Source organism: Haemorhous mexicanus, chromosome 11 (assembly GCF_027477595.1).
Source record: "Haemorhous mexicanus isolate bHaeMex1 chromosome 11, bHaeMex1.pri, whole genome shotgun sequence".
Classification (NCBI taxonomy): Eukaryota; Metazoa; Chordata; class Aves; order Passeriformes; family Fringillidae; genus Haemorhous; species Haemorhous mexicanus.
In genome coordinates this window covers 12,435,215-12,455,257 of record NC_082351.1, presented here as the reverse complement: position 1 = coordinate 12,455,257, position 20,043 = coordinate 12,435,215, and the positions used below count along the sequence as shown (strand labels likewise).

General features: G+C 56.1%; 2 protein-coding genes across 9 annotated transcripts in view; both read right to left on the bottom strand.

Moving 5' to 3' along the window:
* Positions 1-1,400: 1,400 nt before the first annotated feature.
* Positions 1,401-8,440, bottom strand: SLC26A6 (solute carrier family 26 member 6). Of its 3 annotated transcripts, none has more exons than XM_059856497.1 (21): positions 8,245-8,440; positions 7,698-7,751; positions 6,706-6,867; positions 6,260-6,399; positions 6,053-6,163; positions 5,605-5,777; positions 5,362-5,526; positions 5,083-5,235; positions 4,816-4,898; positions 4,576-4,723; positions 4,355-4,468; positions 4,172-4,249; positions 3,945-4,040; positions 3,716-3,822; positions 3,558-3,627; positions 3,319-3,411; positions 3,112-3,216; positions 2,413-2,589; positions 2,235-2,289; positions 1,860-1,981; positions 1,401-1,779 (listed from the first exon to the last, which is right to left on the bottom strand). In XM_059856497.1, the coding sequence occupies exons 3-21, from the start codon at positions 6,831-6,833 to the stop codon at positions 1,756-1,758; spliced, it is 2,142 nt and encodes a 713-aa protein (XP_059712480.1). In that variant the 5' UTR covers positions 6,834-6,867; positions 7,698-7,751; positions 8,245-8,440; the 3' UTR covers positions 1,401-1,755. The 3 variants fall into 3 exon arrangements, with proteins under 3 accessions (XP_059712480.1, XP_059712479.1, XP_059712481.1); XM_059856496.1 differs by having other exon boundaries at positions 6,706-6,863; positions 7,697-7,751; positions 8,245-8,439; XM_059856498.1 differs by lacking the exon at positions 7,698-7,751 and having other exon boundaries at positions 6,706-6,863; positions 8,245-8,439.
* A 1,305-nt stretch (positions 8,441-9,745) lies between these two features.
* The window catches only part of CELSR3 (cadherin EGF LAG seven-pass G-type receptor 3), a 31,389-nt gene continuing 21,091 nt past the window's right edge, over positions 9,746-20,043 (bottom strand). For 2 of the 6 annotated variants that reach the window (XM_059856492.1, XM_059856493.1), the window contains 15 exons: positions 19,738-19,918; positions 19,296-19,463; positions 18,767-18,893; positions 18,371-18,577; positions 18,095-18,269; positions 17,458-17,570; positions 17,080-17,159; positions 16,320-16,446; positions 15,577-15,690; positions 15,302-15,438; positions 15,103-15,209; positions 14,307-14,480; positions 13,959-14,159; positions 12,709-13,786; positions 9,746-12,013 (listed from right to left, as the gene is read on the bottom strand). In XM_059856492.1, coding sequence (XP_059712475.1) covers positions 11,986-12,013; positions 12,709-13,786; positions 13,959-14,159; positions 14,307-14,480; positions 15,103-15,209; positions 15,302-15,438; positions 15,577-15,690; positions 16,320-16,446; positions 17,080-17,159; positions 17,458-17,570; positions 18,095-18,269; positions 18,371-18,577; positions 18,767-18,893; positions 19,296-19,463; positions 19,738-19,918 — 3,017 coding nt within the window. In that variant the 3' untranslated portion in view covers positions 9,746-11,985. Of the gene's footprint in view, positions 12,014-12,708; positions 13,787-13,958; positions 14,160-14,306; positions 14,481-15,102; positions 15,210-15,301; positions 15,439-15,576; positions 15,691-16,319; positions 16,447-17,079; positions 17,160-17,457; positions 17,571-18,094; positions 18,270-18,370; positions 18,578-18,766; positions 18,894-19,295; positions 19,464-19,737; positions 19,919-20,043 lie in introns of those variants that run through there. The other 4 variants (XM_059856494.1, XR_009487873.1, XR_009487875.1 and 1 more) reach the window with 4 other exon arrangements.

The following is a 20,043-nucleotide window of genomic DNA, read 5'->3' as shown; positions in this document are numbered from 1 at the left end:
ATCAGTGGCCGGTGATTTAGACAGACATTAAAGTAACTTGCAGGTAATTTGCATCTTCTACTCCTTTTTCACCTGTCAACATCACAGGGTGAATTGTGACCATGGAGTCAAGGTTATTTGGATTGTATTTTTAGCTTTAGGAGAGAAGTACAGCAGCTGAAGTACCTATTACTGATGTGATACCCAAGAGCACAGATTTGACACATTGCATTCAAGTCCAGTTACAAATATTAATACTAAGAGGATAGGACTGGTCTTTCGCTTTGCACTCTTCTTGTTTTACAGCCTGCTCTGATCCTGGTGAAACTTTTTAATTAGCTCCTCCCTAAAAGGAGGAAGTCAAATTAAATTTCCCTCCCTATTGGTGGAGGTTTCACAGTTTGTTTGTTGAGCCTGAAAATGGAACTGAAACTAGCAGAAATGACTGTATTTTAAGTGTCACGTCCTTTAAGACCATCTCAGTTTGATAAAAGCCTACAAATATTCTGTTTCCCCAAGACCAGATGCATGCCATTTAATCAAACTTTCTTGTAATAAATCCCAGTTAATACAAAATAGTCACAAATAGCAGAAACACTTTTTCACCATTTAGGGAACCAGCCTTCTCACCCTCTTTTGGGGTGAGCATAATCTGGTAGCTGAAGCAATAAACTTGAGAACAGAAATCTCCCTACTACTGAGAAGCTGCTGACACAGCAACCACCTAAGCTCTGTGACTTTCTCCTTTACATTCACCAGTCCAGTTTAGAAGCCTAAAATTGACTGGGTCAATCCAAGACTAATGCTAACCTAGACAGAGGTCTATGAAAAGTCCAAAAATAATCTTGAGTTCTTCTTAGACAATGAGAAATTGAACCAGAACTACCAATCTGGTTACTTGCAACATATGCCTAAAACTTATTCCCTTCTGTTCATCCTTAATGTATAGCCACGGGTACAACCAGGAAAAGATGAAAGTTACTGATGTCAGCAAGGGAAGGATTATAAAGAACTATTTCTATTAATCATCATAGAGGCAGCAACTCTATAATTAAAGACATAGAAATGGAAAAAAAAAAAAGAATACTAGATATTGAAATTGTGGAATCAACCTTACCTCTGCCCCTCAAAACCCAGTATCAGCCTTCTCTTGGCTGCAAGCACTTTCCCCTTTGGTGTAGGTATGACTGCAGCCAGCAGGCACTGGTGTCTCCCCAGTCGGGCAGGGAGGGTGCTGTGACCCTTCTGAGGATGGGGGTCCCTGCCCATATTGCTACCCAGAGCAGGTGATGGTGAGAAGTGGCAGAAAAGAGCCAGAGGGAGGGTGCTGGGAGCCCACCCATTCCCAGCAGTGCCGGGGTGCAGTGGGGTGGTCTGGCCCAGAAGTACCATTATTGAGGAAAGGGCATTGAAAGCAACCCTGGGGAACACCACGGAGCTTTATTCATGATGCCAGCCCGCTGCTGGGAGCAGGAATGCTTTGGCCCCTCCACCACCCCCCAAACCACGCCCTGGCCTGGTGGGGCAATCCGTGCTGGGGCAGTGTGGAGGCAGCAGCAGCCCCTCAGTGTGACAGCCAGCAGCAGCTCCATCCTGCAGCAGCAGCCCCATCACAGCAGGGCTCATGGACAGGGCAGGGCCCCAGCAGTGAGAGTCCAGAGGGGCTGGTGGGGATCAGGGCATCTGGGCCCCAGGGTGGGCGAGTTGGTGCCATCAGGGTGGCAAAGCCTTCCTTGCCTGCCCATCTCCTGGGGGAGATGTCTTCCTCTTGAGGGGCTACATTCTGGTGCTGTGGTCCACCTGAGGAGGACAGATAGGGAGGGGTTGGTGTGGCTGCCCTCTCCATCAGTGTGCTGGGGACAGCAAGGCTGGGTGCTCACCGAGGCCTGGTGCCGCTCCCTGCTGACGTGCACCACGGCATCATGCACCGAGGGGAAGAAGGAGTGCTTGGTGATGGCTGAACTGAAGAAGTTGCCGCGCTCCAGCTGGGCCAGGACAGATACTGTGTGGAGGTATAAGTATCTAAAGTGATGGCACCCAGCTGAGACCTCCTGTCACCCACCCAGAGCAGCCTCCTCCCGCCTCCTGTGTTGTGCGGGACACCAGGGTCACCACCATGGGACACCCTGCAGGACCCGTCCCCTGAGGCAACCCTGGGGGTGGGAGCACCACGGGGGGACCCCGAGGCTATCGGCTCTGTGCCAAAGGGGTGGCCATGCCCAGCCAGGGCTCATGACTCTGCAGATCCCCCTCACCTGGGCAGCTGGCAACGAAGACGTCCACTTCTATCTCATGGAAATCCCTGAAGATCTGCAAGTGGGAACAAACATTTTACGCAGGAAGAGGAATGGGCAGCAGCCATCGGGGCACCCCACAGGGCACCAGAGACAACATCAGTGAGGCTGCTGTCCTGCCTGCTCCCCAGCCCCTTACATTCTTCAGGATCTTGATGGAGACTGTGTCCACGAAGCTGACAGGGCTGAAGTCCAAGATGACAGCGTAGAAGCTGGGCTTGGGCAGCCCTAGGCTCTGCAGAGTGGGCTCTGAGGGTGTACTGCTCTCTCCTGCATTCAACTCAATCACTGCCAGGCCTGGACCGTCCTCTGCATTCTGGAAAAGGGAAGGAGACCCGGTGTGACTGCTCCAGGGCTGGCAGCACTCTGGTCATGGCAGTGTTCCCTGGGCTCCCCTTGGTGAGGCTCTTTGGCTGTATGAGGGCACAGGCAGTGGGTAGCCCAAGGAGTAGGTGCCCCTCTCACATCTTCACCAACTTTTGAGCTCTTTTCAGATGTATCAAAATCCACCCCTCTCCCCAGCACCACTCTGCAGAGTCAGGCTCATTATCTGGCACCAGGCCAGCCTTTGCCCTTGCTCTTAATTCTGATTAACTTGCAAAAGGTTAATGACTTGGCAGCTCCAGCACATAATCATTAACAGCCCAGCTTTTCTACCAACCTTGGGTGGTGTGACCCAGTTCAGTCCCAGTGCCTTTCTCTCTCATTGGCCCTAAACTGAACTGGGAACAGCATGGGCCACCAAGCCCCACCAGTGCACTGACAGAAGCGTCAGAGCCAGGGAGGGAAGAGGTGCAAGATGTCACTGGAGGGGTGGTCCCCTGCATCGAGGAAGCACCTTTTTCCTCTTTGCCTTTTCCTTCTCCAGTTTCTTCTGCTGTTTCTTCAGCTTCTTGAGGGCCTTCTTCTTCTTCTGAATCAGGCGATCCACATCAATGCCACTCTGCAAAGCAATGTGGCCTTGTGTCCCCAGCTGCCCCAACACCACCCTGTTGCTGGCAGGCAGGAGACATAGGAAGCAGTCTGAGGCTGGTGGCTCTCCTACCTTTTTCTTCAGGGCCTCAGCATACAGCTCCACATTGGCAAAATAGATGGTGGAGGAAGAGCGGAAGATCTTCACGCCGGGGACCTCCTGTGCCTGGGGGCAGATGGGGAGGGTGCTACCCCAGGGATGGAGCTACCTGTTGCCCTCCCTGCCCCAAAATGCCCCCAGCCCCTTATTCCAGTGAGCTTTGAACTGCCCCCCACTGCAGGCAGCTCTTCCCCCAGCCCTGGTGCTGTTACCATCTCGTATTCCACCACATCCCTGTAGACATCAGTGTCGGAGATGCGCCCCAGGATGGAGTAGTGTGGGCTGTAGGGAGGAGAGCAAGGGGCTGAGGTCAGCACAGGCTCCTCCTGCCCTTGGGATGTGGCACTGGCCCCAGCCCCGGGGTACTCACAGCTGGGTACGGAAGATGACCGTGAGCAACCCAAATGCCACCGAGACTGCCAGGCCGATGTCCAGGTTCAGCATGAGGGTGGCTATGAATGTCACAACCCAGACCAGCTGGAGAGGGGACACAGTCAGCTGCAGCACAGCCTCTCCACTGGCACCCACAAGCCTCAGGGAGGGGGGAGAAATCCTCTCCAGGAACAAGAGCACAGCCCCAGGGCTGGCCAGCACCTTACCAGGTCCACTTTGTTGGACTTCCAGAGAGTGCTGAGGTCCTTGAACTGTTTGAACATGCCCTTGAGGTTGACAATGATGATGGCAGCTAAGATGGCCTAGGAGAGAAATCTCTGTAGCTATGGGGAAGCTGAGGGCAAATCTCTTTGCTATTCCCCTACCATATCACCATGCCATGGGACAGGCACAGGTGAGGGATGTGACACTGGGGCTGTGGGACTAGATGTACCTTGGGCAGGTCACGGAAGAGCTCTCCAATCTTCAGAATGGTCACCAGGATGACCAGGGATGCGATGACACCAGCTACCTGTGCAGAAGGAGAGTGGGAGTCAAGGGGTGAGCCCCCACTGGTCGCTGTGCATCCTGCCCCTGGTTCAGCCCCAGAGAGGGGGGCAGCACTGCCCAGACCCACCTGGCTGTTGCCCCCTGTGCTCTCCTGTACCAAGCTCCTCGACATGGAGCAGCTGATGGCAAAACACTGGAAGAAGCCTCCTAGGAAGTTGCTGAGGCCCAGTGCAATCAGCTCCTGCAGGGACAGAGCAGTGGCAGGGGAGCACCATGCTTTCACCTAGCTGCAAGAAGGGCAAGATTAGCTTTCACCTAGGGTGGGGGTCCTGTGCCTCAGAGCATCACCTGGTTGCTATCCACTTTGTAGCCGTGTTTCAGTGCAAAGATTTTGCCCAGGGAGATGCAGATGGCGTAGCCTACCACAGCAATGGCAAAGGCATTGCCCGCCACCTGCCCGAAGTAGCTCATGTTAGGGACCACAGGTGGCTTCAACCTACATTCAGGAGAGAGATGGGGCTCAAACAGGGGTGCTGTGGGCAGCACGGTGCCCTGGCACAGCCCCCTGCACCCTCAGGCCCTGCTCACCCGCTGGGGATGTTGCCCACCACAGAGATGCCAAACTTGTCTTTCAGGTTGACCCCATAGGAGATGCCAGTGGAAACGATGATCTGTGGGAGAATGATTGGAGTGAGGCAGGGTCTTCCTGCACAGGGACTGTGGTGGAGGAACACATGCCCTGGAGCTGCACTTGCTAAGGAGCCCAATCCCACCACTCCCCGCCCTCAAGGGGACAGAGATACACCAGGGATTCCTGGCTGTATCCCCACAGGAGGCTGGGGCAGCTCTGGGTACCGTGATAAGCTCGATGGGGATGGGCATGGGCAATTTGGCAGCAAACTTGTGGTTGAGCTCCTTCACAATCAAGATGGCCACCATGGCAATGATGGCAGTCACCAGGGTGCCCACATTGGTATCTGGCAGCTTCTTGCAGAGATCAATGACGGTCTAGAGAACACAGGAGGAGGGAATGTGCTCAGGAAAGCCAGTGCCTCCCCAGCAGGTTTTGGAGGCCTCTATGTGCCCCAGAGGTGAGCACCAGGGGTCCTTGGGTGCCAGCAAGCCCCCACTCACCACAAACAGTGAGAGTGGCCCTGAGTTCTCGCCTTGGGAGACTCCAAAAACATTTTTGAGCTGGGAGACGAGGACGTGCACAGAGGCAGCTGTGGTGTAGCCACGCACCAGCGGGTCTGAGAGATAGGTCACCACGAATCCAAACTGCAGGAGGCCCAGGGCCACCTAGAAAAACAGATAGCAGAAATAACCCACAGGTTACAGTCTCCTGTTCTCTGCTAGACTAGGTTGGGACCACCTTACCTGGAAGATACCCGTCAGGACAGTGATGGTGGCCACCAGCTCCACCCTGGCAGCGTCACGCAGTTCCTCATTGACCGTTGCATTGCTGCCATTGACAGACTGCAGGAAGTTCTCACTGGGCACCAGAGACTCCGTCAAGCTCCCAATCATGACAGAGATGACGGCAAAGGGACCTGAGAACATGTAGAGTGTGGGCAGGGAGCCCAAGGTGGGCACCAGGACGTCTCTGAGAGGACCTCTTAAGGGGTCAGCTCCTCTCTCCTTAGGCCAGGCTCAAAGCACACACACTATACTTTGGCTCTGGCTTGGCTGACCCCCTTCTCGGTGGAGCAAAGTAAAGGCAAGAAAGCCTTTACTTCCCCCAGCTGCTGATGTGGTAATGCAGTGTCATGGACATCCTTGCTCCCTCCCCACCATTGCTGTGCAAGCACATGGTCCCTCAGCTCACCCACGGAGTTGTGCCTTGACGTTCCAAAGAAGAAGTAGAGGAAGACGGGGTAGAAGGAAGAGTAGAGACCCGTGACTGGCGGCAGCCCAGCCAGCAGTGCATAGGCAAGCCCTAGAAGGTGGAGAAGGGAGACATGTCACCAATGGCCAACCCCTGACCACCCCACCTGTGGGGGGCCCCTGGCAGCCTGGGCATGGCATCACTCACCCTGGGGCAGGTGCATGATGCCCACACTGAAGCCTGAAACAATGTCCCCCAGGAGCCAGTCCTTGATGGGGTAGCGGGGCAGCCAGCGCAGGAAGGGCAGGAAGCGAAACAGCAGGGACTTGGCAGCAGAGCCCGAGCATCTGGCAGGGAGAGAGCAGGAGCTGAAGTTGAGCACAACTGCAGGGGGCTTGGGGACATCGGTGAGGGTGGATGAGGCCCCATGGGAAGCAATGGGATCTGTGGGACCATCAACTCCATCCATTGGAGCCTGGTGTCCCTCCAGGCAGGAGGACAGAGTGGGCACATGAGTATCTGGGCATAGGGAAATGAACCCCCAGGTCTGCAGCTCCCTGTGGTGGCAGGGCTGGGGTGCAGAACAGGGCAAGGTGGGGCCCACTTCGTGTGGGGCAAGGTCCGGGCACATCCCACTGGCCACATGGTCTTACCTGGTCTTGCGGAGACAGCCACGCAGAGAGGGCTTGGTGGGAGGTTTCCTCTGCGCCACCTCCTCCAGTTCAGCCTCACTCAGCACCTCGCGGGGCCCTCGGTGGCTCAGGGCCATGTCTGCTGCCATGCCCACCTGGCTCTCCGGAATGCCAGTCCACTGCAAGGACACAAGGGACAGCTCAGCCGCATTCCCAAGGCCAGGGGCATCCCACCCACCCTGAAGCCCCTCTTCCAGCTCCACTTGCCCACAGAACCATCCCACCTGCCAACCAGGTGGGCAGGAATGGCCCTGAGGATAAGCACCAGCTGAGTTTTGGGAGTCCTGAAGCAGCAGCACTGCTTCAAAATGGAGAACAGTAAGCAGTCAGCAGGTGGGCAGGGAGGGCTTTGGCAATCAGTGCTGCCCACTCCTGCCCCAGAGCAGCCCCATCCACCCCACTGAAATGCACGGGTGGGGTCTGCCAGCAGAGCTGCCTCGAGGGGCTCCCTCTCCGCCTGCCCACGTAGGACCCACCTTGGTGCCAACCACCTTCCCCTCCTGCAGCAAGGCAGGGCAGTGGGCCAGCACAGCTGCTGAACAGAGCCTCATCCATCCCATAGCCCCATCTGCAGACTTTGTCCCTTTACACATGAGGGAAGCAGGAATGTGAAACCCCGGCAAATGTCACGGCTCACCATCCCTCCAACAGTGCCCTCCCTTGACCCCTGCAGTGCACAGCAGGATGAGCCTGTGAGCAGAGGAGCCGGGCTGGGCTGAGGTCTCACCCTTCACAGGGCTGGGATGGTGGGTCTGAGGAATCCCTGTACAAATTTACAGCTTGTCCTTGCTCAGGCTCACTCTGAGAGCTGCACCATCATGCCAGGCCCACCCAGCTGGTGGCCTGATCAGTCTTAGGGTGATCATACACTTGCAGCTGGACCCACAATCCCCTCCCTGAGTGCCTGAGGCTGTGCCAGCCTGAGCCCCTGTGTTACCCCCAGCCCTCTTACCTGCTGTGCTCAACTTGGTCAGGAGCCACCAGTCAGGTGCGTGCTCAGCTTCCTCCTATTTATTAAAACCAGCCAGTGATCTTTGAGACGTTGTTCCCTGCCTCCTGCCCTTCCTCCTGCCCTGCCAAGAAGCTACCCTGCTTCCCACCCCCAAGGATGCACAGCACCCACCATGCTCCCCTCGATGCCCTGGTGGGCTGGGTTCAGCAGCTGTGGCAAACCCAGCACTGTTACCACTGTGCCCAGAGCCATCCCATTCTGGTGAGTGTCTACTACAGTCTCAGCTCCTGGTCTCCAGCTACATCCAGGATGCTGCCATGCCTGACCACCTGTGTCACATGCAAGGCAAGGGGCTTCTTGCCACTGGGCACAACCTGGTGCCAACCTCCTGCCAAGAGCTGCCTCCCCAGAGCACTGCTGTGCCCCCACAGCTCCCATGGATGTCTGCTCCCCAACCCATGCCCTGGAGCAGGAGCTGGAACCAGGACAAGAAGGCCCAGAGCCTCTGGTCATGGCACCCAGGGTGTTTTCCCCAGACCCTTGCTTACCTGCTGGAAACAGGTGTGCTATTCTCCGTGGACTACGCTGGTCTCACACAATTCGCACAGACCCAGCTGTTATCTTGTTCCAAAGGTCCCCCGCGGGCGCTATAGTCCCACTGAACCCATCACACCTCCCTGGGCTCTATCACAATGTAGAATTGGTTGAAGGGAATTTCTGAGTCACATTTGGCCCAGGCCCATGGGGACACGGCAGCGGAAATCCAGGCTCAAATTTCTGACTGGTAGCAAGGTGTGATGTGAAGGCAGTGGGCAGGGCCAGGCATTAGAGAATCCTGGGTCCCCTGGATGGTGGGATGGGGCTGAGAAGCAGCAGGAGCAGTGACATCCAGGACCACAATCTCCGGAGCTGGAGCAACTTGTCTCCATCCCTAGCGCCTTGTGGGGGCAGCTTGTGGCCAACTTCTCTCTCTCTGTGGTGAGCACAACAAATCCCACAGCTTTCAGGGAGGCTGAGCCTCTTCCCTCAACCCATCCCTGGCCCTCCCTGTCCACCCTCATGCCCATCAACTGTCAGGTAAAGGCATGTCCAACACAGGCACCCACACACAACTGCTGCCTCCTTGTTTATCCACTCCCCATCATTTATTCACTCCCCCAGCACGGAATGAGAGGCTATCACAGAGCTCCTGCTGCAAAGCAGATAACACCCCATGTCATTTATTGCCTCTTTATCACTGCTCCCTGTCCCCGCCCATGCCATTCCTTCCCTCACTCCAGCCTCCAGTCCCCCATGTGCACCCCAGGCTGGTCACTCTGCCTGTGGCCCCTCCTCGCCACTCCAGCCCCCCAACAGCTCTCCCTGGTCCACAACCCCCAGCCAGCCTCTGGAAGGGCTGCAAGACAGGACCACAGCTCCTGGCACTGCCAGCACAACTCCTGAAGGCTGCCCTGAACTCACTCCCAGCAGCTCAGGTGACAGCCCATAGGGGACAAAGAGATGACAATTGATGGCGACCCTTGCTCAGGGCGCTGTGGATCAATGCTGCCCTTTGCTCACCTGCTATTTCCTCTTCAACAAGAGGGGAGGACAGAGGGCACCAGGATCACGCTCAGCCTTCTCTCCCCACACTTCCTTCTCCTTGCTGGCAGCCAGCTTGACCCTGCTGAGGTCACGCAGCCTTTGGAAAATGGATCTTCTTCCCTTAGCCTGGTCTGGCTGGGGGTGCTGGCAGCTGCCAGGCACGAGCCCCACAGCTCACCACAGCCACTGTGGCACTGCAGCTCTGCCAGCCAGGCCTGGAGCCACTGCACAGCACCACAGCCAACCCCATCTCTGGGTGAACAGCCTGGACACAGCCCAGTTCAGTCGCCTCACCTGAAGTCCCCATCCCTATGTCACCTTGCCTCGGGGCACAGTGACTCCCAGGCAGCCTAGGAACTGGCCGTGAGCTCCTGCCCAAGCCCCCTCCCAACACCAGCTCGAGCCCAGGTGCTGCATCCATAGCCCCAGCCATGAATCCCCAGCAGAGGGAGAGACAGCACAGAGGCCAGCACCATTTTATAGACTTTTATTTCCAAATCTGGCGCTTCCATTATACACTTTTACACAGCCAAAAGCGGGGTGTGGGCATCTCCCCACTCCCTGCCAACAGTGTCAGGAGACAGAGAGAGGAAGAAAAAACCCAACCAAATCCCCCAAAGGAAAAAAATCCAAACTCAAGGAGGATGCTCCCCAGAGCCCAGGTCACAGCACTACAATCAGGGACCAAGCTGCAGACTGGTCTGCAAGAAGCAGCTTCCATCCCCTCTGCAGGGATGGCCACCATCTCTGCTGCTCTCTTCTTTTTGGCACTTGACACTTGCTCTCCATTTGGCAGCAGCATAAAGAGCCCTGTGCCCAACTTGGCAGACACATGGGCCCTACAGGGACAGGATCCCAGGACTCCGGTGCTGGCACTGCACAGCCGGAGAGAACTTGTAAACGAGCTTGTTTCCAAAGGCAAAGATGGGCAGTGTGGAGGTGCCTGGCTGTCCCAGCATGTGGGGCCAGCAGGCTTTCCCTCTGCACACTGCTCCCAAATGGCATGTAAACATGTCAGCAGGCCTTTCCCTCCTCATCCCTGGGAAAAGGATGACAGTGAGCCTGCCTCATCAGGGCTGTGCTGGGGACCCAGGGCACCCCCAGTCACCAGCCCTTCTGTTCCCTCCATACTCTCCCCACTGACTCAGGGAGGCAGCCAAGAGGCCTTGGCCTCCCTAGAGGCATGAGGACAGCAGCATGGGTCCTCTCCTGTAAACATGTCAGGCTGGGCTACAGTAAGATGCCACGGCAGTGTGGTAGTAAGGCAGTAAAGAGCACATGGTCATGCAGCCCTGAGAGCACCTGGGGGGTGAAAAAGGGAACATGCTGGCCCTGCTGAGCCAAATGCCCTGGCCTGAGGCTGAGGTAGGCACAGAGGAGTGCCATCTCATAGCACAGCCAGGGGTCAGGCCCCAGGCTGACTAGAGAAACCATCTGGATAGCCTGAATTTCCAGAGAGGGCAAAGTGCTGTTTATCTCCATCTCCCAAAATTCAGGCCACTCTGAGCTGAAGTCCTTTGCTACTCAGGGGAGAGCAGGTGTGCACAGAGCCCCCAGGGAACCAGCTAGATACAACTTCTGTGGGCAATGCTGGACCCTAAAACTGGAGCCACATCATGCTCCTTTGGATGTTAGTCCTCTGCAGAGCGAGGACAGGCTCTGGGAAAAGCCAAGCCTGCTTCTAAGCAGGGCAAGGGTCATCCAGCTTCTTTACCAGACCCACAAACCAACAGAAGTTTGTTCTGTAACATGCAGGTTAAAGAGCACAACACCCAGAGGGTAAAAACACAGTGCTCACTTGCTGAGCCAAGGAAACCAGCACTGATGAGAGTGGGACCACCCAGGTACAGGACAGGACTGCACAGCAGAGCTTGTCTCCTTCCCAGCAGGTTCCTAGTGCTGAATTTGCTGCCCCATTCACACGTGCTCTCGCTGACACATAGCCCCAGCTCACAAACAGGGGCAGCCCCAAGGGGTGGTCCCATGGCAGAGCAGAGGGAGGCCTGGCTGCAGGGGGCTCAGGGACACCAGGCAGGAAGAGATAGAGTTTGGAGCTGCCCAGTGGGAGGGCAGGGGGGGCAACAGGGCCAGCTGCCCTGCAGGGGGGATGGGACAAAGCACTGCCAGAAAAGCCTTAAGGACTGCCTGGCACTGTTTCTCCAGTCCACTGGGATTGTGGTTCTAGTAGCCCCAGGGAAACTGGCAAGGGGCTGTTGGTGAAACAAATGCTCCAGGTCCTGGGAACAGACGATCCGTAAAAATAACCATAGAAATTTCTCTTCTCTCTGATTACAAAGATACAAAAGGATAGAAAACCCTCCCTGCCACCATATCCTAGGCTCCATTTCTGTCCCCCTGCCACTGCCCACCCTTCACATACACACAGGCACACCCCACACACAAACAGCTCGCAGAGAAAGACCTTGGCCCCTGGGGGTCGGAGATGCCACCCTCACCCAGTACTACCTGTCACACCAGGCAGGTGACGGAGAGCATGGTGGCAGCTGAGAGCCTGGAGGCTCCTGGCAGTGGGTGGTGTGGGCTGCTGGCCCCTGAGCCCACAGGGCAGGGGAAAGCAGGGTTGGTTTTGGGCCTCTGACAACCATCAGTTCTGGCCCTGCTCCATGGGGATACCAAACCTCAGCTGGCAGTGCCTGGTGAAGAGCCCTGCTTCTTCCATCTCTCTTGTGATCAGTTTCGGCCCCTCAGGAATGGCCATCGTTTCTCATTATTCTTCTCAGAGGAAAGAAAAACAGTGTTAAGCCATGGCATCTCTCCTGGGTTCCAGCACCCTTTCCCCACGATGCCAGATGGAGATAGGGCAGAAAACCTCTCCTGTGTCAGGGCAGGAACAACTGTCTCTGAGTCCCTGAGATAAGGGAAGAGGGAAGGAGGGATGGGATGGGGTGGAGTGGGAGCAGTACCAGCAGGGAGCAGAGCTAGAGGGGAAAAGTGACATACTAAAACAGGGTGCCAAGGGAGAAATGTGGCTGGGGAAGGCGGGGCTTCCCTAGGGCTTGGGCTCCCTCCTCTCCAGCCAGCCTGGCCCTTGCATACATCCGTTGGGACTTAGAGCCAGCACTGACCAAGGGATCGGCCAGGAGGCCAGCCTAGCTGCACAAAGCATCTTCCCTGAGTACCCACAGGCCACAAGCAAAGGTCATCATCTCTTGGGCAGAGAGGACAGACCCACATACAGAGGCTTCTGCTTGTGCTGTACTACAAGCATCTGGAGCTGTCACACCTGAGGCTTCTCCCTGCCCGGTCTCTATTCAGGACCTTGAGACACCTGCCACTCACCCAGGGAGCTCACCCTTACACAGCCCTCTCCCTCCAAACTAAACACCTTTGGGAAGAAGCCAGGCAGGTGGACAATACACAAGATCAGCTGAACAAGACCTGGCTGAGGAAGGAAGGAAACCACTTACTCTGAGTCTGGTGACAGCTCTGAAATGCTGTGGGAGGTGGCAGAATGAGGTGTTGAGGGACACACTGCAGAGGGCGTTGAGGTCTGCATGGCAGAGGGGGTGGCAGTGGTCTGGGGGCCTGAAGGTGTGCTGGAAGATTGCACCGAGGACAGGACGGAGGAGTTAAAAGAAGCAAGGATGGAAGAAAGGATATCTAACTGTTCAGTGGAAGGATGTCGGCTGGGAATGGCCTCCAGGTTCTCCCTAGAATGCTGTCTCCTTGACAGCGGTTCCAGGCTTTCCCTAGACAGCTGCCTCCGAGAGAGACTCCCCAGGTTGTCCTGCGAGGGCTGCCTGCTAGGCACTGTGTCCAGAGGCTCTCTGGAATTAGATCTTCTGGACAAAAAGTCCAGCTGCTCCCTTGAAGCTTGTCTAGCTGATGCTAGCAGATCCCTTGAAGGCTGTTTTCTAGAAAGCAAATCCAATTGCTCTCGAGAAGTATCCCGACTTGGCAACATGTCTATTTGGTCTCTGGACACTTGCCTACTTGGCAATGTGTGTAGCCACTCTCTAGAGACTTCTCTTACTGGCCCACAGTCTAGCTGCTCTCTTGACCCAAATCTGCAGGGTAAAGTGTCAAGGCAGTCTCTGGAACCCTGCCTCCGGGGCAGCGTGTTCCCATGATCTCTCTGACTGGGCCTAGCAGCAAGTAGATCCAAGTTCTCCCTAGATGCATGTCTGCTTGGGATACTTTCCAGGTGTTCAGTAGATCCATGCCTGCTGGGGATAGTGTCCAGCTCCTCTCTGGACCCATGCCGACTGGGCACAGCTTCCAAGCACTCTCCTGAGTTGTGCCTGCTCAGCTGCTCCCGGGACATCTGTCTCCTCATCAGCAAGTCAAGCTGCTCCCGGGATGAGTATCGGCTGGCTGGCTGCGACAGACTGCCAGCCCCAGAGTAGATCCTGCCATAGGAGGCAGCAGGGACAGCCCGGTGACCCAGCGTGGACGTCTTGTACCACGTCAGCTCGTTGGTCATCCTGCCCACGGATGGCAAGCCCTGGAGAGTTGGAGGGTACTGGAGGCGGTTCTTCAAAATTCCTGCACCAGGCAGAAAGAGAAGTCAAATATTTGCACAACAGCAAGAAGAGCAGGAAAAGCAGGGAGACGCCTCCCCAAGGGCATGGCCACACGGATCTGATTCTGAGCTTTCAGCGTCATGTCAACCTGAGACAGGCAAGGCCACCCTTGCCCGCTTGCTCCAGATTGTTACCTTTTCTCTGCCGTTGGGTCTGGGTGAGGGAGTTCTCATCCCCACTGGTCAAAGCCAGGTCTGGCTGATTATTGTTGGCTGCATCCTTATTGATGTCAAATCCCAGCTTCCGCTCAGAGCCCCACTTCTGCAGGGAGCAGGGGTGAACCTCACACTCGCCCAGAGCTGGCCAGTACGACATGAGGTCATTGCCATCCACATCTGATGAAGGACACAGCAAATCAGGCCCCAGAGAAGAAGGAGAGAATATTTCCATGAGCAGCAATCGAGCCATCACAAGACATGCACAGCCTGACCCCCCCAGGGAGCTGAGCTCATCCTTTTCCCTGCCAGAGCCCCGGGCCTTGCCTTTGGGAGTGGTGTTGGCAGGGTTAGTGAGGAGGCGTTCGCTGTGTGCCGCCCGCTTGAGCTGGCGCTGGAAGCGGCCCCGCAGGCGAACATTCTCCTCGCTCTCTGAGGACGGGATGGAGAGGCTGCGCTCTTCATCCAGAGACAGGTCACTGTCCGAGTCCGAGTCCTGGTCTGTAGGAACATGGAGTGTTGGGGAGACATTTGGAATGAAGGTGAGAGAGGTTCCTGCTGACAGCACCAGGAAGGCAGAACCACCAGGCTGACCCCACTCGTGAGTTGCCCCTGCCCTTTGTTGTCCCTCCCTCAGCAGCAGCCTGTGCCAGCTCCCGAGGCCCTATCACCAGGTACCTGTGAGAGGAGCCCAGCTCCATCTCATTGCACCTTCCTGTAAGGCAGCTGCAAATAGCACTAAGATCCCCTCTGCCTCCTCTTCCAGGCTGAGTAAAGCCCCATCCCTTAGCCTTTGCTTGCCTGTCACACACCCCAAACCCACCTTGTCTAGCTCCAGTGAGTCAAATGTCTGTGCTGTACTGGAGAGCCCCGTGTCCCCAGAGATCCCACAACAGCCATGTCCCCTCTGTTGCCTCCCCCATTTCTACCCTCCTGGGGACTGGCTATGCCATTTGCCATGTTTCCAGGAGAGGCTGTGCTAAATGACACAATGGCTGCTTCTCCCTCCTGTCTACCATATGTTTGGAAGTCACAGCTGAACATGGGGTACAAGATGTAACCATATCCCCACAGCCTGCACCAGGAAGAACTCCCCAAACTCAGGAACAGGGCTGAGCCTTACCACCCCCAGCATCACGGTGGAACATTGCCATGTCGATGTCCGTGGGGCCGGCGTGAGCCAACAGGCTGTGATCCAGGGCTGAGCCCTGACGTGCTGCCACGTTGTCTCTGAAAGAGAGGCGGCTCAAACTGTCACAGTGGCAGGAGCCTCTGGCTCTGCCCAGGCACTGCTGGCCCCCAGAGCCCTGGCTGCTCCCTACCTGAGGTAAGCTCGCTGGCTGGAGTGGGTGCGGGCAGAGCGCACGCTGCTCACTGAGGACACTGTGGAGGCCCCCAGGGTGATGCGGATGAGCCCGCTCTCCTCAAACAGTGCTGTGTTGTTGTAGGCATTGGGGCCCTGGGGAGGAGGGAGAGGGCATGTGCCCCGTTAAGGAGTTGCCACAGCAGTCCAGGGCAAGTGGGGATATCCCTGTCAGCTCCCGTCCCAGACATGCAGCCTGAGCCCAGCACCCTGGGCTCCTCTGCTCTTGCCCACCTGTGTGCTCCTCGTGGCCTCCTCGCTCTGCCCCTTCTTGCTGAGGCAGGCCAGCTGCCATGCCTCCCGCACCTCCTCATTCAGTACACAGAACAGGACCAGCACTGCCAGGCCCTGTGGGGAGAGATGCCATGAGAGACAGCCCTTCACTGCCAGCTGACCTGCTTGCCCACAGTGCCAACAGCGGGCTCCTCCCTGGCTCCTCCCGGGCCACCGGACTGGGATGCACCAAAAACCCCAAATACCAATGAGAGCTAACACCCATAGTGGCCATGGATGAGGGAGGAACAGGTGGGGTCTCCACCTATCTGGCAGTGGCCAAGAAGCAAATGGCAGGGTCTCCTGCAGCAACATCAGCCCTAGTGGTGGGAAAAGGTTGGCAGGGTGCTGCCATGGATCATATTTTGAGTGTCCAACACCTCCATCACATTCTCTTACTCTGCCCTCTCAGGACACGGAGGCACCTTCCCTCCAGATGGTACTTGCTATCCCTTGGATGTTACCTCTGAACCAAATGCCTTGCAGCCACCTCCTGCTCCGTGTGACTGCTCACCACAGGCACAGCAGCAAGGAGTGACAGGAGTCACTCAATGCCACAAAGGTGACAGCAGAAGGGACAAGGAGCTCAGCGAGATGTTGGGAGCTCAACACAGGGCACCCACTCTCCACAGATGGCCATGGGGACCACAGGGATGCTCTCCTGGGCTGACCCTTGCCCTCCCCAGCAGAGGCTGGGCAGTTACCTGGAGGCTGCAGAGGACAGTGTAGAAGTAGTGGAAAGCCAGGACACTGTTGTTGACAGCCAAGAGGCCAAAGAGCCAGGTAGTGCTAATAACTAGAAGCAGAACAAAGGAGCTCCGTAACGTCATGCTGGAGAGAGAGAGACAGACAGGGACATAGACACACACCAAGAGGTTAGTGCATACTGTTAACCTACAGGCTAGTGCTCACTGAGATCCAGAGGGGAAAGCTCCTGCAGAGACCTCCCTGCTGTGCCCAGCACTGCAGGCACATCCCTGCACAGTGGCCCAGCTTCCCCTGACTCCCAGGTCTTCCCTTCTGGATCATACATGGCAAACACAGGGGCCAAAATGACACAGGTCATTTTGATCCACAGAGAGCTCAGCCATGCTCCAGGGCTGGCTCAGAGGGAGTGAGGAAAGGTCTCAGGAGCATGTAGGAGAGGAAGAAACAGGTGTTCATAGCTGACAAGGGCTGAGTGCTGAATCCAAGCAGACACAGGAGGTGGCTGTGAGGGCAGGTGGTGAAAGGGGACCAGCTGGGAGGTGAGTGTGAACATAGTGGGGACATAGGAACTAGAAAGGATAAAGTTTAGGAAGTGTTAATGTGGCTGGCAGGTGTGGGAGAGGAGAGTGGCTGCAAGGCTGACACTGATGCACAGAAGGGGCCTCTGCGATGATAGAAGAAGGAGGATGGTCACTGAAAATGTTAAAATCCAATAGCTGCCAGAGCTCTGCTGGGAGTTTGGCCACTAATACTCACAGAACCGATTTCTTCTTGGTCTCCTTTTGGCCTGGGGAACAGGACATCTTGGCCACAAGCAGGAACATGACCCCATTCATCTGAAAGTGTTGGCACTGATTAGAAGCTGTGCCAAAGGTTGGCTCTGACCTGACCTCCCCACTGCAGACTCCAGGCTCACCAGGCCCTGCAAACATCCCCTCCTTTCCCCTTCATGCCCGAGCTATGGCCTCCCCCAGGTTTGGCTAGAGTTGAGGAGGGACAAAAAGAGGGCCTCTAACTGAGGGAGAGGGACACAGAGAATGGGACAGGCAGTGGGCAGCCAAGGAGGGGTGAGTGCCCATGGTGCAGAGAAGGGAGGCAGGAGAGGGTTGTGGGTGAAACAGGACAGGGTTTTACCACAATGACGACAGTAATGGGGCCTGCAAAGCTCCAGACCAGCTTATCATGAATGGAAATCCAGCAGAAGTCGGGGTTCCCGTAGCCCTCAGGATCCAGGCCAACGGCCAGCCCTGCAGGAGGAAAGGAGAGGTCAGGTCCAGGCCCAGCAGCCTTGGACTTGTCCAAACCATGTCAATCCCATGCCAGCACTGTCAGCAGTGAAGGGGCTTTCTCCCTGCTCCCTCCTGTGTGCATAGGCTTCCCCACCACAGGGGGAAGGAGTCAGATCTGTGAGACTCAGCAACAGGGACTTTATTTCCTTTTCCTCAGATGTCCCTGACACAGCCCAGTCCAGGAGGCATTCACTGCCAGCAACAGGTCACCCAAGTATGCAGGCTTGGGAAACCAAGGGATTTTAACTAGAAGACCTGAGGAGATGTGCTGACAAATTATTCCTCCTTAGGAGGCAAGATAACAGCCCTTGATATGTGTTGCTCTGACCACCACAGCACAGCTTGCTGCCAGCACTGCTGACCATGGCAAGCCCACCCTCAGCTCTCCACCCTAGACAAGCTGGGCAACACCAGGTGGTCAGGAGACTGCTGAGAAGCAGCAGGGCTGGTTTGGGCATGGCTGCAGCACAAGCAGCTCCTACCAGTGATGATGGCAGGCACCCCCCAGCCGATGGCGTAGTAGAAGCGCATGGCCCCGAAGTTGACGTTGCGCGCTTCTGTCTGCATGCGGTAGATGTGGAGGCCCTGGACGAAGAGCCAGGCGAAGGTGGAGAGGAAGAAGCAGTGGAGGAGGATGGCAATCACAGTGCAGAGAAACTGGGGAGACAAGAGTGACTTAGAGATGGTGCCACTGTGCCAATGCTAATGGCATCGTCCACGCCTCACCCCCATGGGTGAGCGTGTTCAAGCCCACAGACCTGGTTCTCAGTGCGGTTGATACCCAGGAGAAAGAGCAGCTCAGAGAAGAAGAGGGTGACTGATATGTTGGAGTGGATGCCACGTGTGTTGGACTTGAGGCCTTTGAGGCAGGTCAGAAAGGAGAAGGTCAGCAGCAGAGACACCAAGGAGAGAGACACCAAGGAATAGGTGACAATTGCCAATGTCTCCAGATCACCTTCCAGTTGCTGCAGCAGCAGAGAACCAAAGGCAAATAGCAGTGTTAGGGGCAAACACAGGAAGCTTGCAGAACTGTCAAACTGTGTTTGTGTCCCACATGGTATTTTCTGCCTGTGCCCAGGACATTTTCAGCCTGTGCTGGGACCCAGCTGCTAACAGTCTCCACCATCACCCAGAGTCCCACAGGCTGAGGTTACCTCTCGGTGTGAGCTGTCCATCAAAACCCCAAAGGTGCCAAACTGGGAGCACTGGCAGTGGACATGGGTGGTGTTTCGGTACACGAGCTCGCAGTCCCTGGCTGTCCAGAAGCCAGAGGGGTTGGTCCTGCAGCCACCAAAAAGCAGAGTGCACTTAGGAGAGAAGACACACAAATGCATGTGGGGGGCAGGAACCACAGAGAAGAGGGGTGACTAACAAGGCTCATCTGCCAGCAGATACAACTGCTCTCCTAAAGTGGAAATACGGGAGCCAGAGTGTGGATGTGACACTGAGGGAAATGGGTTAGTGGTGAACTTGGAGTGCTGGGTTAATGGTCGGACTCAATGATCTTAATGGTCTTTTCCAAACTAAATAATTTTGACCCTGCTGTGCCCTCCCAAAAGAAACAAATCCCATGGGAGAGGGTGGAAACCCCCACATCCCAATGCTGCTCAGGGAAACTTGGGGAATGAGGAGGTGTGTGGGGAAAGCAGCTCAGAGAGAGTGGCCCAGTCATGCTCAACTCACAGGTTGGAGTGGTTCCACTGGACACAGAGAGGTTTGCTCCTGTTGGCTGTCTCCAGCAGGTAAAATTCCAGCACAAGAGGGGTGTCCAGGGGTCCTTGCAGGAAGGTGTGATTGCTGAATACAGACACACTCACAATGGGGGAGTTCATCACAGGATTCTTGGGGAGCCTGCAAGGAGCAACAGAGCTCTACCATCACTATCACTGTGTGGCAGCAACAGACCCCCAGAGACTTCTCAGGTGTCCTGCTCTGACATCTCAGAAGGAAAAGCTCTGCTCAGAATACAGCATGGGGCTGGGAAACATGGCACAGAGCAGCACCAAGGCTGGGAATCAAACCCTTGCCACTGCAGACAGATTTGGCAACTGCCAGAGGGAACAGAACAGAGTCCAGCCAGCCCCTCTCCCTGGTGCTTGTGGAGGCACAGGGCAGGAGGACGTACCTGACGCTGCGGCGATCCACTTGGTAGCGCGCAGGCAGCAGCCCCCCGAGGGTGCGGTACATGATGAGGATGACCACAGTGAGCGTGGGCTCAGGCTCTGGCAGCGCCTGCCTCGGGGAGGAGTTCTCCACAGTGTAGTTCCCTTCAGCCCCAGCCAGTGTGGGCACTGCTGTGGGCACAGCTGGGGCACACAAAGGGGTGGTGAGAACACACACACACAAAACCATACAGACAACATACAAAAACACACACACACACACACACACACACACACACAAACACACACACACAAAAACACACACACAT

Bases quoted from the DNA above. Each gene is read 5' to 3' on its own strand.
- SLC26A6 (XM_059856497.1), bottom strand. From the start codon at position 6,833: ATGGCAGCAGACATGGCCCTGAGCCACCGAGGGCCCCGCGAGGTGCTG. The intron at 3,823-3,944 runs GTAAGGTGCTGG...TCCCCTCTCCAG, and splicing joins AGTCCAACAAAGTGGACCTG to CTGGTCTGGGTTGTGACATT. The intron at 2,590-3,111 runs GTGCTTCCTCGA...TCCCTTTTCCAG, and splicing joins AAAAGGCAAAGAGGAAAAAG to AATGCAGAGGACGGTCCAGG.